We start from the raw sequence: 19153 nt of genomic DNA, 5'->3' as shown, positions 1-19153 counted from the left end.
ATTATAGAACGTATATGAAACACTGGCAGAGGGTCTCACTGAGAATGATCACACCGAGGTTACGAGGGAATACTCCGTCTCTCCGTTTCCATTTAAATAAGCCATCTCACAGACAAAGGGAGATTTCCCTCAAGGAGAATTATTTGGAGGCAAATATTTTTTTTAATAGTCCTCCGTCTCACTTTGCAGCCCAGAAATGTTCTACCTCGGGGATAATATGGATCAACCACTGAAGCCTCCTTAAAAAACAAGCGAGCAGCTCCCGGGTTACACCATTTCAATGTCAATGGTTCAGTTTGACAGCTTATAACCGAGTGTGCAAGAAAAGATCCTTGACTTCCTTGGAATTGCTGCAATCCGTCACACTTAGACGCTTCTGTGTTGCCATTTGGCAAGTGTGAATTTGGTAGCACTGGGTGTGAGCTACACAATCCGACCTGTGCTGAGCGAGATACCCGACCTTGCATTTGAAATCTAAATTTAGTCCCTCTACAAATGTCTCTCTCTCTCTTTAAGGAACCGAACACTCTCCACTTGGCAACAGACTGTAAGTCACTGAGATGCCCACAAATGTGCAGATTTGCACAAAATCACTCAACCAAATCCCTGCACTGTGTACATTGAACTGCGACACGGCCGAGTGCAGATTTTGCCACTAAAATGTTCAAGTAAATCATCAACCAAACAGCTTCGGAGGATTAAGAGCAACGACCGTGCTGAAAAACACTGTGGATTTATTGCACCCACCATCCCCCCCTCACTCCCCAGTGGTGACCTCAGTTTGCCACTTCAGCACTGCAGAGAAACTGGAGGCTGCAGTGAGCGAACTTATCTAATGGCACAGGAATGCTGGCTGGCAGCTTCCATCTCTCCAAGCATTTTATTAGCTTAGGAAACCTTTCTTGCTCACCCCCCTTTTTTCTCCTCTCTCCTTCACCCTCATTTCCTCTTTTCAGTGGTATAACCATCCCCGGCTTACAATCTCCTTCCCTCCTACACACAAGTCATCGTTCAGACCTCATTTTTCTCTTGCTGCCTCTGGCGTATAGCAGCGAGTGTATAAAAAGGTATTCATATATGTTTACAGGAACCTGCTGACACTTGGCCAGAAGACTCGTCCTTCACTCTATGGTCTAACAACGTGAGTGCTTGGTCAAGGCTAGATCCAACTGTTCATGATGGTTTGCGTGCACGGGTTGAGTGGAGAGGTCCTCAAGTTCAGTTTATCCGTCACATTAAAGAAACCCAGACCTTTTCTAAAAATGCCTTCAACGGCCCGTCCCCCCCTAAGCCGTCCTAACACTCCACCACAAAATGGCTCTGGCAGCTGGTGGTGGCGGGATGTAAATCAAGGCATGGCGAGTGAATGACTGACTGGATGAATGACTCGCCTTTCACGATGTGCTTTCTCTCGTGAGGAGGGGGGGTTTTGAAATAAACCAGGAGTTGTTGAAAGTCTTAAATGATTTTAAATTAGCATCAAGTCTTTTACGGCCCTGTTCAGACATCCGATCACAAGAGGACATCTTTAAATTGAGGTGCGAACATCGAAGGCTCATCTGAGATCTGATCACTCAGCAGCATTCAGAGATGGCCACATTCTTTTTAGCAGTGTGCGAATGTTTCCTGGGTCGTATAGAAGCCCCGGCCTATCAACTGAGGTCCTCTGGCCTGCTGCAGTTTCACAATGAACCCAAAAATACTTCACAGTGCTTCACATCCATTGATTTATCTGTGGCCCCAGCTACAGTATCAACTTTAACCGTTGCATATTGATTTTCCATATTTTTTTAGAATAAAGTTTAATTGCAGAGCGGTGCATTGACTCGCTCAGACAGACATTGTCCTACTCTCTCGCCCGCTTGCTCTCTAATAAACACAAACAAACCAACACATGGACCAACACATGTCAATAACGGAGCGGACCGACTGAAAACAATGCATTTTGCTGTTATCGTATAGCGCCATGATGTACGACTTGTTTATTGGCATGCGGGAAAGTGAGATCCCATCACAAGCGACTATCAAACTCATGTGCTTCTTCCTTAATGTTATTACAAGATTTGTTAAACATATTTTCTGTTCATTTTGGAAAAAGTAGCAGGACAATTGACGTTGTGTTCAGCTGCCAGAGTCCAGATGATTAATGGGTCCACACGGTTCTGTAGAAACGAGACCCGACTCAGGAGCGGAACGGAACAGGTCCCAATTCCACTCAGTCTAATCGGGTTGGGTCTTGTTCTACTGCTGAGGGTCAAATCTCACTGTGTCAATATGCTCAGTGTCCAAGTGGAGCTCATTTCAGCAAAAGTCTGGAGTATACAAGATTTATGCTCCATGACATCCCAATGTATTTCAAAGATATTAAATTGCTTAGAAAATTGACTATTTTTCCATCTCTAGCCTTGTTGACTACAGAGAGTTATTGTGGGTGGTGAAAACGATATAAATTATCCTAACAAGCATATAAACAATTCATACTTTCCTTGGCTTAAGATCATTTCTTAGGACATTATAATTATTGTTTTGCAGCTCTTTAGAATTGGCAGGACATCATACTGCTCCTGGTGGGTCAGTTCTCTCTCCTGCAGCGTTCGACCACATTTTGGATCAGGTCAAACAATTCCTGTGTCCATCAGGTTGGATCTAACTGAGCTCAGGTTCTGTATCAGCTCTCTCTTCTCTCAAAGTCGAGGTATGCCCACGAGCGCTGGTAGTTTAAGACGAGTCTGTTTAAGACACCCATCTCCAAATTGAAATGCACTAATATATACTGCTGCTGGACATATACAACCACCATCACTAAAAAACATGCCTCAGAAGACCCTGTAATGGTTACCATTATAGGACAATAGCTCAAGTTTCCCAACATTTATGTCTTTGCTCCAGGCTCAGAATCTCCGACATGCCTTTTTATAGACACTAACTGTCGTGTTCCTCGGCTTCCTCCTGGCCACCCTCCCATGTCGAAGCCGAGGAACTCTGTAATCCCGTCACAGTGGCCCCTGGCTGCTGGGTCACCTCAGATCTTCTAAGGCAGTCTAATAAAGTAGTTCCTTTCTGGTTATGTGGGACATCTCAAGGACATTCAAAAGAGATGTGGAAGCATCTGAACTCAAAAGGGAGTGCTGCTAAAACAAAAAATAGTAACGGGCTCGAAAATATTTCTCCACTTCATGCTCGATTAATTTACCACAAACGTCGAAGGCTTTTCAGTGCGCTGCATACCGGTTTCATTATGTTTGGTTAGGACTGCTAGGTCTAATTAAAGCATTACTGAGCCACATTATCAGCTTTCACAGACGTCTGCCTCGCCCAATGTTATGTGGACAAAGCGTTCTTCTCTAGTATTTGACACCTAATGGCCTGGCACGATTCAAGGTCTGTAGTTGTTTGTGTGTTCACGTCTGGATAGAGATGTTTAGTATTCTGTAAAAAAATAAATACCCACAGTGGTGTAGACGAGGCTTAAGGAAATTGCATGTGAGTAAATTACCAGCCAATAGAGTTTAACTCTGAAAAGTCTGAGGTAAATACAGCTTTGATTACTCTTACTTAGTAGTAATAATAACAGATGTTTGAAAAATCATTCTTTATTATTGGGTTACTGTAACTTCTAATTGATACATTTGTAAATATCCCATTGATTATTTTCATCATAGTTTTGAATGAATGTGTTGACTAGTTTTCTTATAAGTAAATGTACAGTCTCTCGTCATTATTAGTGGTGGGGGAAAAAATCGATTCCTTTCAGTATCGCGATATTTTGCGCCCGCGATTATATCGATACTGTAGCACAAAGTATTGCAATATTTATATATATTTTTTTTAATACTTTATTTACAATTATATATGTAACAGCCCAGAGGAGCACTTTAACATCTGAGCATGTTGACCAACTCCTTTTTCTGAACAAAAATGCCAATATTCCCAAATGAATTTAACATTTTGGGTCATGACCTTGCAGCCAACTGGACTGGACTCTAGTAGTACACATTGGTTTATTTTTCTCAATTTGATTGAAGCTCTAGGTTACTCTTATTTATATGATTATTCTCAGGTTTATGTTACTCTATTATGTCTGCTTTATGTAACTGTATTGTATTTAAATAATTGTAAGTTATGTGCTGGGAGCTCAGTGTTCATGTGAGAGGTCTCCTATTCAGAAAATAATTACAAAGGTCCTGTGTCCTGAATGTTCAAGGACAAAGTTTTTGCACTACCCTTTCTTGGTTTTTGCACTTCAGTTAATGTGTAGAAGACAATGTTGTTCACAGAATTAAATGTGACATTTGAAGTGAGTTGAGCAGTCTTATTTTCCTCATTTTTTGTAATGCCTTTGAATAATATGGGGGACATGAATCGCAATACTTACAGTATCGCAATACTATTGAAACGTCACATTTTTGCCAATTCCTACCCCTATTTTTTAGTAAGTAAATGTACAGTCTCTCGTCATTACTTTAGTCTTATTTAACATTGACATTTCTTTACTACACAACCATTTGACTGATAAAACTAAATAAGCAATTTAGCAGTTAAAAACAATGCAGAGCTTGTGATAGTTACATTAAATGCTGAAGTGGCCCCAATAAAAAGATGTCGGCCTCCGGGTTGCTCTGATCTGTATTTTTCCACATACGTCTCAACAGACCAAACGTTATTTTTTCCATATTAAATCTAGGCCACTGTGACATATGTGGTCCTAGATCTGATTCATATCTGATCTGTGGCTATGCGGTCGCTGTCAGAACAGCCAGATTGAAATTCATGTTGCATTTGACATAAATCACAACACAGTGGTTTCACTGGTCTACTTCGGGGTCTTTACAGTGGGAATCTGAACTCGCAGGAATTCTTGGTAACGTCATGAAAATATGCTCACGGACACATAAAAAAAGACAAAGATTAAGTTTCATTGCTCAGAGCCAGATGAGTTACACTTTCATCCGAGGAAAGATTTTCAAGCTGTCGGAACAAAGATGTCAAAGTCAAGTCAGTCTAAACATGGAAAGCCCTTGACAAAATAACCCAAACAAATTTCCCTGTGGCGGAGAGGAAATTACACGAAGAAACTGAGACGACTTTCCATTCATGCTCATTTGTTTATGCACAGGGAGCTCCATGTTTTGTTTTTGTTTTGTTTGAGAGACACGATTTCTCTCTTTACTCAGCGGATCGGTTTCAGGAGAAGAAACAGACTCCGGTTCAACGGTCAGGAAATAAAAACTTGCTCTTTGGAAGTGCGGCTCATTTGGGATTTGTTCTCCAGGAGGAGGGTTGCTGTGAGGTGAAGGAAAGAGGTCGGAGTGATTTGGAGCAAACCCAGTTCCCTGCACCCCCCCACTCCACCCAATCTCCCCTTTGTGACAGCCTTATTAGGGTCACCCAGGACAGCTGAGTGAAGCTCACATTAATGAGAGGAGCTGGTCTGTAATTTCACCACTCGCTTCCTCTCAGTGCTGTCGAACAACAAACGGCAACTTTCCTTCGGCTGCACAACTCCTCCGCCTGCTTGTGTAGGATCACTCCAACAAGAGGGTAATGCAAGGGAGGGAGAATGAAGTCGGGAGTAGGCGGTCGACTGCATGGATGACTGCTCCCTTCAGCTCTGGAACTCCCCCATCCTCCCACGTTAACCCATTTCATTAGGTTGCAGAGGGGCCAAAATATCAAGCTCTCTGCTGCTGGTGGTGGTGCGGGGGGGGGGGGGGGCTGGGTTCACTGGCTGACCTCTGCTCTGCTCCGGCTCAACATGCATTCAGCGGGGTTAATGGCATTTTCACTGACTGACCTTGTCAAAATGCCTTTGTTGTCTCTGCAAACGGGAGATCACTTCTGTGTAATGATTGAGCGTGACAGAAAATGCCTGTTACCCGCAAATATCAAATTAAAGGGTTTTCTATTTGTCCTTTAACATTTAACGAGTGGGAAGTTAAACAAGGCGAGGGCCAGGAAAAAAATAATTACACGAACGATTACCAGCGCTTGCCATTATCATCTTTTGTACACAGTCAGATGACGAATGTAATTATTGACAGATTTCACAACCCCCCACCCCCGTATCCTGATGGAAAGCAGTGCTGTCCTCATCCCATTTGCTCTGCACTAACAGCACCCACTCATCAAGGTTGCATGTGGACAAGGAAGTGAGAACAATGAGAAAAAATAGTGTCAGTATTCATTATGGGGAGGAGATAAAAGATAGCCGGGTGCTGCCACAAGCAATAACTGTAACTTTGATAAATGAAGCGTTTGAGCATTCAAGTGTCTGAGCATGTTTCCCACAGTCCATTTTAAGAGGGTTTCCGCACTCTTGGTGCATAAAATGAAGCCGAGCTTGTCCCGTTATGTCAGTGTGCCGACTGACCTTATCTTAAATCCTGAGCCGACAGGAATTTAGTGCAAACTGTATGCGCCGCTAATAGCACTGGAGTGGTTGTGGAGTGGAATCTAGTGTTTGTGGTATTTTAAGCCCTTTGTTCATTTGCATGTCATAGTAAATCTTGAATTGAAGGGCCGAGTTTTTCAACATTAGATTTATAAAGAACTAATTTGATTTTAAGGATGGTTACATTCTCAAACTCTGCAAAAAAAACAAAACACGAGAGAGGTCTGAGTTGAAAACGTGGTCGGTGGCTTTTTGGTTTTAAAACTCTCTGGTTTCATTGTAGTAGGAGGAGCCGAGCTATTTTAGCAACAGTTACACTTGTTGTCGGTTAAAGAAAAAAGAAGCCCTTCCTATTTTATTTTTTTTGCTTTCTGTGATAAGGCAACCCACTGCAACTGTGGAAAATCTACTTCCTGTTCAAACTGGCACACAAACGCACACACGCCCAGTCCTGTGATACACATTTACTAGTATGTTAGTATGCGTATGATATAATACTCACACAAACCTAAAACGCTCAGAGATTGTTTGACAAGGATGTTTTAAAATAAAAATGTATTAGTATGGCTGCAGCTACTTAGAGCTAGACAACCTGAGAATCTGCTTCTTCCATGTGTCTCTGCTGGAAACACACAAAGATTCTGGTGGAATGATAAGTATGTTTCATCATATTTAGCTTTCTAGTCTCCATCATCAATTTGTTGTTTAGCTCCCTGCAAAGCTCTGCATGTAGAGTATAATATATATCTCAATGTGTTGCAACCCAGCAACACACGACACACTTTTCAAATTAAGCCCATTTTGAATTTTAAATAGCTGCCAAAAGATTACGCAAAGAAATAAACATCATAAACACGCCCTATCGTGGCAAATACAGTACAGTCAATGTCCCAGAAAATGAGACGGGGCTATGATTGATGATTTCATTTCAAATTTGAGCACATTCAAGGGAGCCCTATCGGAAAAGTTCAGGCTGCATCCCAGTTCACTGGAGGTAAAAAGTGCAAAGTCACTCTCGCTGACAAGAATAACAGCCTGTGAGAAGGTCAATTCTCTCCTACCACCAAGAGGCAAAGGAAGGGAGCATTAGTATGCCTTCCACATCCACGCGGCATTATCAGCCGCATGCAGCAGTGTCTCCCTCCACAGAATCACTACATGTTTACTCTTACAGTTGGGAGAAGATCACAAAGCAGCAGCCATGCATGCAGCAGCCTTAAAAATAAATATTTGACGTCTCTACCTTCTTTAAATCCCTTTAATGTTGTAAATAAACTGTAGTGAGGCAGGGAGCAGTTTCCCCAAATGTCACTTAGGTAAATCTCTGTTAAAACAAGCCCTCTGGTGTTTTTCCCCTTAAAGGAGATGGTGCCGTGGTTATGAGACAACTCTGCCAAAGGCGCATTACTCAAGCGGTTGTTGACGTTTATATAGCAAACATGATACCTTGTGACAACCACTAGCAAAGCCTACAGGTCCTCCAGGCATATGATTTATGTTTCTAGAGCATTAAAGTGCTAAGGAAAAATGCAGTTTTCAGCCAATAAGAAAAGGGAACCAAGTCTCTGTTAAGGGATTTGATTCACTCAGGTGCCATCTTGGTAACGCAACTCGGGGACGATACTTTTGAGTAACATGACAGGTCTCCTCCCTCAAATGGTGGTGAGTCATCCATATTGCATTTGCGAAATCTTGACAACATCTTCACTTCCACTCTTACAAGCTTGGTCGAGTGGAAAGTTAACATGGCTGAGGAACTGGTAAATGGTAAAAATCCACAGAGTGGGAGGTTGTCTCGTTTTGTTCTTCCTTCAGTGTCCTCTACAGTTAACAGAAGTTAGGTCCTTTGTGATGGATTTTTCACTTCAACTTCTTTCTGTTTTTTTTTTTTTTCCACTACAGGCCCCCTGACAATACTCGCTCTTATTTCAAGGGCCGTTTCTACACAGAGTTCACAGAGAGCAGCCACCACTCGCCTTTGTAAAAACATTTCCATGAGGCCACTGACAGGTGGTCTCCAAAAGAGCAAGCAAGCATGACTGGCAAGTGAGCTACACAGCCAAGGGCTCTTTTCATCCAATACACCCCCCCCTCTCCTCCTCAATTCCCTGACAGGCTTGGAGAAATAAAGAAAAAAAACTAAAAAACATCTCTCAAATGTTTGTACAGGAATATCCGATTCACACTGACCTCTGTTCTATTCAGCTTTTTACTCCTGTGCTAAAGCCCACTCCAGCTCTGCTACAATGATGTAATATGCGTCGCATCAATAATCCACGAGACAAACATTTATCACAAACAGCCTGCATTATTTATCTATTACGGAGCTTAAGAAGCTGTGGGACCTGCTCTGGGAAATCGCCCGCTGGGTGCAGGAGGGTCGGTGTGTGAGAGGCTGGGGGTGGGGGGGGCTTGGCCGAAGGGGTCCCCCTCCCCCCCTTTGCTCCCTGTACCCTGGAACAGGAGCCAAGGCGTTCCGGGCTGCGTTTCAAGAGCAACAAACTTCAGCAGCATTTTGGAGATGACATTTGGAGGTATCAGCATGCTAAGCCTGGGAGGGGTTGGCCCGTCGCTCTGCCAGCACGACCCTGGGAGCTGCCGCTGCCGCGTCTACGCTGAGGGGATTTGTGTCAGTGCCGGGCCTTAAAATACCATGGCTCCCTCCCCCCCCCCCCCCCCCCCCGCTTCTGTCTACACTCTACTCACTCCCAGACTGACACGGACTCACTTTGCCTCAGCTTCTATTTTTCCAGTTTTTTCGGCATAAAATGTCAAACAGTCTGGGCTATTTGGTTCATGCGGCAATCCACATAAAAACCCAGGCTGCCAATTAAATGGTGGAAGATTGGAGTAAAGGTGTCTGCTACGTGTGAGCTCAGATTACACAGGGTGAACAATTTATGTGGGCCCCGTCAGTCAGGATTCGGCCGGGGAACAAAGGTGCAGCTCCTGTGATCGTGTTTTGTGAGGTGTCGCCGGCTTCCTCCTCATCTGTTTCTTTCATGGCACTCGGTGGGCTGGGTGAGGCACAGACAATTACTGGGAGCCTGTTGTTCATTTACTCCCACAAGGCCGGAGAGGCGGAGGTGATGAAGCAGCTGTTGGTTGGCATGCTAAATGAAACGTGCAAACATGCAGTGCATGCCTAAACAGCTCTATATGGGACTTGTCATGCAGAGAAGTGGGGGAGTGCTCTACTTCACTGCTAATCAGGATGCCTCTGCCATGTCTTTGGGGCCTCTGGTTGTTGCTCTTCCCTGGTACTCTGCCTGGATTTGCTTGATTTCCTCATTTGGTTCTCATTTGTTTCCGTTGCCCCAGAATGAGAGAAGTCTGCTCTCGCAGGTCTCTTAGGGTAAAACAACAGAATGGCAGTGCGGTTTGATGTGAGCAGCATCTGGGTCTGTTTCATGTTGAACACCAGCCAGTGGGTTGTTAGGGGGCTTGTACCGTTCAAATGATGTAGAAGGAATGCACATCTTTGTGTTGTTTAATGTTGTGTGCAAACATCTAATACAACAGAGGTTGTTGAGAAATGTCTCTTTAGAACCTCTCAGTCCAGACTTACTTGTAAATATCTCCAGCTAAACAGATGTGTGACAATTGTATATACAAAGAAACTGCACACATTTCCACCACAGCAGTCTCAGGCTGCATCTACGTATCAGATCAACAACCTTATCCAACACCTGGATTGTGTATCGGCCGATAAAGAGATCAAATCATACAATAGATTAACAACTGTATGTAATTAACCTCATAAGGAAGTGATGATCGCTGTAATATTTTAACGACCTGGCTCAGGCTAAACCCTTTGAAGCACAAATACTTACAGAGAGCGATTGCAATAGAATTTATAATCTCGTTTGACAGACTTTGTCAATGTTGTGGGACTTTCCTGCATGAAATATTGTCAAATTGCTGACAACTCTGGCAAATGCTTCACTACCAGACATCACTTCTTATTCGCCGCATTAAAAACGTCACTTGCCAGTGGAAGAACAAGGCAACTGCAGTTCTAGAGCGTTGAAGAAGCAAAATAGTTTTTGGTTGAAACCTACGTACGACTATTTTACAGAGTGTTGCCGATGTTTTTCAATCGTCTCAGTTTTTCCTAGATCTGTCAAACTAAAACTGGGCCAGAAGTGTTTCAAAAAACGATTCTGTGCTAGGCTCTCGATCTGCAGAGCAGTGTGGATGGCAGGTTTCTAACAGTGATATGTTTTAAAACTAAAATGTAGCTACAGTCTTTAAACACAAAACAGAAGCCGATTCTGTCAACAATTAAAAAGCTGTAATATCTTAAAAATAGCATAATAAATTCATTGCAGAACATCTCTCACAGAAAAACACTAGAGTCATCTGAGGGCCACTTCCCAGCTGCTGTTATCAGACAGATCGCCTGTTTCTGTGAGTGTCTGATGCACGTTTTGTCTCGGATGGAAACCAGGCTTCAAAGAGAGCAAAGGAAGTTGGATTCAGGAGATCCTGCTGGTCTTTCCAGCTCTGATGGCCATAACAACCTGTGAGTTACACCTGCAGAGAGAGAGAACACCCCCCCCCCCAAACCACAAAACACACTGCTATCTTCCCTCTCCACCACACGGCTCTTAACACCACTCCAAAGCTCCCAGCAGCCTCCTCCCCACTGAGCCAGATAGAGTAGAATCAGGAGAAAGCACAGGCTCCATCAGGCCAAACCACTGCCTCTTTCAGCCCAAATAGCAGCTTTGAGAGAGTGAGTGCAGGCAAAGGACAGACGTGGACTGTGAAAGGGAAGGGGGAGGGTCAATCACTCTGTGGGAGGCAGAGAACGAGGGAGCACAAACACAGTGCTGGTGCTGGCTCCGAGCCATGTTTATGTCACTAACAGAAGCAGCCCCTGTCGATCGCCCCCTCCCCCCCTCCATGCCCAAACCCTTTGCCTTGCACTCTCTCTCTCTTCCCAGTTTGCTTGGAAACAGAGTCAAGGGGCTGGCTGGCTGGATGCTTGGTAACAGAAAAGAGCCGCAACACAGAGAGAGGAGGACAGGGGTGAATCAGACACAGCCCGGGGCCGAGCAAAAATCAAAAAAAAGAAGAAGAGAGAAAGAGAGGGGTGGTGGTGGTGGGGGTTGGGGGGCACTCAATGGCAGGGACTGTGCTTTGGGAATGTTGATGAGGCAGGGACCCTTTTCTGTTTAGTTCCTCCAAGTGAACCAACAAGCAGCGCTGTGGATGTGTGGGCGATTTGTACCCAGCGTTCCCGCCGAGCGCCTGAGCGTGAGCCGCTTTGAAGATTAGGTGTTTGCATTATTTCACATGCACGACACAGAACCAGGGCAGTTTGTTTTTTACAGACCCGGCAGAACCCGATGGTTGCCGGTGATACATCTTCAAAATAAGCAAGCTGAATACGCCTTCGATCAAAGGGAGTAAAAAAAACAAAAAACCAGAGAGGGTCCGAACATTTCACTCGGACTGCACTCCAGGAGAGGAGCCAACTCTTTTCCCCAAATGGAAGGCTTGCCAAAAAGAGAAAAGGCTTTGTGTTACCAGGCTTGTTGTTGAGAGCAGATATCTGTGTGCAACACAAACTCCCGCTGCAGACACTCCGGCAAAAAAGCAAAACAAGGCCACCTAAGACTTTCCTTTCAACAACTGTTCTTGTTGGCACTATAATGCAGCATGTGTGCTGTTAAAACCCACATTAGGACCATCAGCGGCTCCTGAGGCAATCACTGCGTAGCCAATTACTTTTAATGGGCTAAATATGTATAGTAATGACAGCAAGATGATTTTTTTTTTTAATTACAGGGGCTTCATTAAAGCCTTGAAAAACCAATACGTCGTTGATATCTCAATGCAACCACACAGGGAAGGTAACAGCAAAAAAAAAATGAAATATCTCATATTCTTTTCCATCAAAATCCAACACTGGCTTGTTTCACAGGGAAGATTTTCACTTGCAAAGCTTTTTTAAAACCACTTCACTTACCGTCCTCAGTTTCCTGCCACACAATGCCTTCGAGATTGACACTGGTACCGGGCTCGCAGGGCCCCAGGCACTCGGGTTCGGTAGCCAGGGCCACATCGGATGTGTTCACCGCCACTGAGCGTGTTCGCACCATTATCTGCTCACACGGCGAGGAAATCTCACTGTTGCCTACTGCGGCCAGGAGGTGGAGGGGGGGAGGGGCTGGCGTGGAGACAGGAGATTCCATCTGTGAAGCGAGAAGTGGGGGTTGAGAGAGAGAGAGAGAGAGCGGGAGAGAGGGAGAGAGAGAAGAAACACATGAGACACTTCAGAACCACTGTATAAACATGTACAGAGCAGATGCTGAGATACAGCCAACGGATGCCACAGCGAGAGGAAGTGAAAAACGCTGCTGAACGCATGAAAGACATTCTGGTATTTCTGCGGTCGAGCATAGAAGCTGTTTTTAAACCACCAGAAAAAGGGTGATGCTGCAGTTAGTGTTGTAATATGCCACTTTGTCTTTCCTCGACCCGAGAGGCGATTAGCAAGCGGAGAGGGGGGGGAGGTAGTTTGGGGACACGTGAACCGCTCTGACCACCTCCGAGGAAGGACAGAATTAGTTCTGCAGGATTGGTCAAACAATCCCTCCCCCGGCCTCCTTCTCTCGCGCACAGCCGAGCGAGATCCATGACACCGAATTATCTCACAGACTGATCACTCATTAATTCCCTCAATTAAAGAGCTAGCTGTGGCAGGGAGCGCGCTGCTGAGGGTCAGTAATTGATTCCACCTGCTCTGACACACTGTGGCAGCAGTGAGGAGCCGGCGGGACTACGTTAGAAGAACGCAAAAAATGAAAAGGACAGGGAAGAAGGCATGGGGGATGATGAGTGCAGCTGAGGAGAAGTGCGAGAGAGGACGGGAGGTAGAGAAGAGTGTGTAGGTGGGAAGGAGAAGCTGGAAGACTGATGGGGATTTAAGGGCCACGGTGACACCAGGACGCTCTGTATTCAAGAGCATTCCACACAAAGCACTGCGAGTCATTAGCACTGAGCTGCGGGAGGAATGCCACGCTGCAGCCAACACCACACAGTTATTAATTGGGCATAAACCACTCGGTGCTGGAGAGTATGCTGCCAATACTGGATCCAATTAGACTTAGAAGACCAAATAACAATTGACACATTGGATTGTAAGCGTGCACACCCTTTAAATAATTGTTCTAATCTACTTACTGCTGCAAAGTGTGATGTGGAGAATTAAAAGAGCTTAACGCTGCAGATGTCACAGAGTCACGGCTTCATTTGGATCCTTATAGGGACGGATACGTTGGCCTCTTGCTCGGCTGGTTGGTCAATCACTTGGGTTCAGACTCAAATCTATTGGTGCCGTTTATGTTAACGATCCCCAGAGGATAAATCCTGAGGAATTCACTGGTCCTCTGACCCTTTTCTCCTCATCAACGGCAGTTCACATTTGAAAATATCAGAATTTACACCCACGGTTCCCAGATGATGAACCCAACTTTCTAATTTGTCCAGTATTTTATATTTTTCAAATCATGCACTACTAATTACTTTCCCATAAGTCCCACTGGCAATATTTTTCCATTTTTCCTACTGAACTAAGATGGAGAACATTATATCTGCTTAACATCCACGTCTGAGCAATAACCTGTTGCCATGGCAGCATAAGACTTTAGCTTGAAGCCCTGCTGCGATTTGCAAAACCACTGACAACTATAAATGCTAGTTTCTGAGTAGTTTTGCCTTTAGCCATCGTAGGCAGTAGTGTTGATGTGTATTGAGGGTGGGGGGGATGGGGGTTTGACAGGCGTTGACAAGCACAAATCACCATGATCCATTACTGCAGAATTTAAATTATGTTTTTTTTTTTGAAGAAGAAGAATGCATCCATTTGTTTTCGTATGTCATGCTTGAAATCCGACTTTTTGGCACACTCGCTTAGTAAATGCAAAGTAAAAAATATATAAAAATCTCTACTTATGATTCTGTGTTTCCTCCTCATAATTAGATTTGACTGATACGGATTGATAACAAAATTAATCATTAGAAAACCAAACATTAGTCCCTGATGAAATTCAATATTAGCTCTGGACTTTTTTTCGGTTTACTGAAATGAGCACGGATAGCCCATTTCTCCCGGTGCTCGGAGGACGGGCAAATTAATGTGTGCAGAGAGCAACGGAGAGTCAGGCCTAACGACATCATAATCACTGTCTGTCACTTTCTGATGCACGATGCGGCCAAGCTGCAGGCCGGCTGAGTGAATGAGACAGGACAGGTAATCAGCCGAGCTGTCACCACACACTGTTCCTGGGCCTTATGGAGACACAGAGGGTCGCAGACAGGACCACACAACCAGCCCGGCCTCAGACTGACAGCCGCACGGTGGAAAGGTGCAAACAGGTTCAGGCAGAGCCTCCTCCAAATTGACTGAACTCCTCCAAGTCATCGTGTTGACATTCTGGAAACTGACCTTTTGGGTATTTTTCTGAACCAAACTTAAATGGCAGAGTAATGGCCGGGCAATGACCTATTTATTCTATTACATTGTTAGGTACAAGCTACAAGGCTTATATTATTAAACTCATTTAAATCCGGCCGCCTGCTGTTGGATACCACTTATCAATAAACCCAGAGACAAAGGTGTTGTAAGTGCTCATGGGCAGAAACATTAAGGGTTGTTGTGTTTTTTGAGCTGCTGTTAGACATTTAACACAACACATCTTCTGCTAAAAACTGTAAATCCAGCGACCTTCAGCTGTGTTTCCTTTACTGACCAACCACAAACAACAAAACAACTCATTTCTCGCCACCCACTCAAAACGCTCTCCTTTAGCTTTCCCTTTTTTTCTCCTTCCATTCAAACAATCAAATCCTTCACAATAGAAACTGGCTGGAGCCTAAACTAGGTCTGCAGCTCATTTAAAAAGACCTGAGGAAAATAACACTTCAATAACACAAAATTTATGTTAATCATGACTCACATGCTGAATACTGGTGGTAGTGAACGATTCACTCCACTGTTTCCTGTACCTGGATGAGCTTTAACTGGAATTTTCCACTTAAATCTTGTTGTTACCAGGGAAGCTTGAAAGTCGAGGGAGTTAGTTTGTTGCAGCTGTCACAATCAAAAGTGACAAGCCACAGTAAAGTAACAATTTTCTCTGTAATCGTATAAACGAATTAGATTTGAATCAAAACAGAAATGGGACGAGTTTACAATGTGGGAGAACAATGCGACTCATTTCCATTTCCAAGTTCTGTGAATGGATGAGTGAACAAAAGGGCCTGCGCTCCAGGGCTAAGGAATGCAAACCTCCATAGTGAAATGCCTGATGTCTTGTCCGGGGTTTCGGGAAAAACCACATGTGAGTGAGCTACACAACTTGTCCGATTACACAAGGCTCTACTCAGCACTCGGTCGGTGCCAAATTCCAAGATTTCTTCCCTGCTTGCGAGACTTTGCAGGCGGATTTTGAAACCGCCTCCAAAACCACAATGCTCGAGTGTCACGCAAACCTTTTCTTAACTCAAACCCTGTGCCAGCTCCTCCAGAAAGCCACACTGGCAAGAATAATGTTTAACTGGCTGGCAAAAAAGAAATCCTATGAATCTTTAACTGGGGTTGAGCTTATTTCACAGAGCTGACGGAAGAGGAACTCTGTCTGGATTTCCAGCAATCACACAATAACTCCCTCTTGGCAGACGGACACAGGCTGCACTTTTTACTGGACACATTAACTTCAGCTTTAACTTGTTTATTAGAGTTGGGATTAGGGAACTGAGCACTGATCTTGGGCGAGGATTAGGAAAGGATTACGCGGCAGTGTCATACTGAGACACCTGTCCTGGTGGCTTAGCATGTGTGCGACGTTGGACTTGAATGCAGTCGACCAAATTGAGCTGAGTCTTTCATTTTACCCCAGACGTTGTGTGAATGACGCAGTTACGAGTCGAATATAAATGTCGGGGCTTCCGGAACCTTTGATGACACCACAGGAGCAGTATGGAGGCATGATATCTTTATCGTCTGTTTTATTAGGTTTGAAACATTGATTACTTCAATTGGATTGGATTGGCTTCAAAGCTGTTTACCCTTGAGACTCCAAAAGTATTTGTGGACTCAAACACTTCACCCACCCACAGCATGGTGGTGCGTAGATAAAGAGTGAAATTTCATTTTTTGGTGAACCTGCCTCTGACACCCACTGAAATGTACAAATAGCTATTTCTCTATTACAAATTTACTTGATATTGAATTGCTAAAACTGCAGAAATGACACTCAGTCAATGTCACCATCAATGATCCGGATGATTTGTTGATAGCGCTTAATCTTAATCTCTCAAATAACCTCCTCAGAGTTTCCCGGGAAATAACCATTTAATTTGGTACAAATTCAAGATAAACTAGAGCGTGAACAATTGGTGCACTTTGTCTGCAAATGCTAAGCAAGCACATCCATTAGTTATTAATTTAGAGGAGAACAGTTTCGGCTAAACATGTAAAATGTGACGTGTTTCTACAAACACTGAAGCATGAATGAGAAATTCAGTTTCTGATAATACATTAATGAGTAATGAATATTAACTGCGGCTTAAATTGAGCAATTTCTTCCAATGGAAATTAATCTTGAAATAATTAATAAACTCTACACTATAAACTGAACTAAATAAATCGAAAAAAAATAAGAAAAGTCTTTATTTTTTTTGTAATTAGCGCAAAACTACATCATTTTGTATCGAGGAATAATTCATGAAAATAATTTGTCCGAACTGTATCATCAATTGTAACTGATCAGATTGTTTGTCTGGTGGAATATGTTCACGGTCACGCAGTGGGAATACAGAGTGGTGAAAAACACAATTATCCTGTGACCTTGTTATGTGTAATACGGATAATACTGTCTGCAAAATGGTCGTAAGGGAAGAAAGTCAATACTCGATCCTAACAATGGACCTTGTGCAGACTTCTATCGCTTCCATACATAACCTCATGTTCAACACAGGATTATGGCTGCTTGTTGTGGTCATGGCTTAGCCGTTGATACGAAGCTGCTGTTCCAGGTCACGGAGAATGTCGTCGGCAACCGCAGTTCAATATGCATCACCTCTAGACCGTAGAATCACACGTTTTCTTTCTGGTGCTTTTTCTGTATTAGTGCCCTGTAATAAAATAAACACCATAAGCAGTTTCGCCACCTGCTTCCATGGTTTTGTGCATACACACTCTGCTCGTGTTTGTTTATCCTGCTCTATCTTAAAAGACTGGATTTGAAATCTGTAACAGTGATGTTCCGGAACAGATATTCATGCCTGAGAGGATTCAGCATTTACTTTTAAACAGAAGCGGAGACCTTCAGTTGACACTAGCTGGGAGTGAAGCAGGGTTCTGAAATCAGGTCAGGAAACGCAGACCGTGACAGTCGGACTGCCCCCAGATGTGGTTCCATCATCTCAACCTCTGACCATGAAGTGGAAATAATACACAACAACATCCATATGTGATGTTAAGCTAATGCACGTAAGCTGCTTCGGAGGCAATCAAGCGTGTGGTTTACTCAACCTGCCTGGTGAAATACTTGTACATTATCAATTTATGAATTCTATTAAAAAAGGCCATTGAAATACTTTATCTAGGAGTCAGGAAACATAAAATAAAATATATGTTTGTTAAAACGACATATGAACTGATTAGTTGTTACCCTGTTGTAAATGTGTTTAAACGGGAAAAGGTCTGTTCATCATAAGCTGAAGCCACAACGTTGCACTGAGAATTGTTTGGCATCAACACAGCAACCTGAATCTAAATGTAATCATGTATGAAGAGCTGGAAGGAAAATGATTGAATAAACTGGAACTGGTCGATTTTTTAACGATTGGACGAAAGAGATAAAGCCTGGGAAACCCAACACAATTCTCAACATCTGATGAAAGAAAACACCGGCTTTAAAAAAGAGAAAATGCAATTCTTCCTGACACAGAGGTCCATTATTAAGTAAAAGGGAATCATTCCAGAAGTGCTATTAGTTGGCTAAGTTCAGTGTTCCCGCTTCAATATGTAATTCTTTTTGACTCCAGGGACAAAGCCTGTTAATATCTTTGGTGAGTTACTGAGGTCGGGGGCCAGCAGAGAGAGATTACACTTCTAGCTGGCCATGGTTGATGCTCCTTTCAAGGGCCACTGAAAACCAGTGAAGAAACGTTGTGGGGGAGGGAAGGAGGACTGGTAATCTCTGCTATGTTGTTTAATCCACATAATGAATTTAAGAAGCACAGCATTTAAATTACAACCACTCAAGACAAATGAGAATCTAGTAATCATCATGCAATCACATCACTGGGTGGCTTTTAAAGGGAGTCCTGTTATTGAGGGCATAGAAGTAACACGGTTATTAGCATTAAGCTCAAACTGAAAACAAACACATGAGTATATTCTAATTTGATTGTGACATAAGGGACAGGAAAAAAACGGGACAGAAAATGACTTTAATCCCTTTCAAGTCCTGAGAGCCCACTCGCTTGTTTTCAAACACGGCACAAATCTCCTCATTTCTTAACTGAAACCACTTTCATTCTCTATGAAGCCCAGAATAATCGCAGAAACCGAGAGAGAGAGAGAGAGAGAGAGAGAGAGAGAGAGAGAGAGAGAGAGAGAGAGAGAGAGAGAGAGAGAGCACAAACAGGAACACCTGACTTCTACTGTTGACCGCCAGCTGGGAGAGGCACTCCGTTTCTAGGCAACTCTTCTCGGTTTGAGCTGCTAATTGTGCTTTCAGG

The 19153-nt window shown here is 43.6% G+C and overlaps 1 protein-coding gene across 2 annotated transcripts in view; it reads right to left on the bottom strand.

The window, feature by feature from the left end:
- LOC132998765 (zinc finger protein 609-like) overlaps window positions 1-19153 on the bottom strand; it is a 66852-nt gene that overhangs the window by 8287 nt on the left and 39412 nt on the right. For both annotated transcript variants that reach the window (XM_061068510.1, XM_061068511.1), the window contains exon 3: window positions 12369-12594. In XM_061068510.1, the coding sequence (XP_060924493.1) occupies window positions 12369-12594 (226 nt within the window). The remainder of the gene's footprint in view (window positions 1-12368; window positions 12595-19153) is intronic.

This window comes from Limanda limanda, chromosome 3 (genome assembly GCF_963576545.1).
Source record: "Limanda limanda chromosome 3, fLimLim1.1, whole genome shotgun sequence".
In the NCBI taxonomy this organism is placed as follows: domain Eukaryota; kingdom Metazoa; phylum Chordata; class Actinopteri; order Pleuronectiformes; family Pleuronectidae; genus Limanda; species Limanda limanda.
The sequence above is the reverse complement of the archived record's forward strand: the minus strand, read 5'-3'. Positions and strand labels throughout refer to the sequence as shown.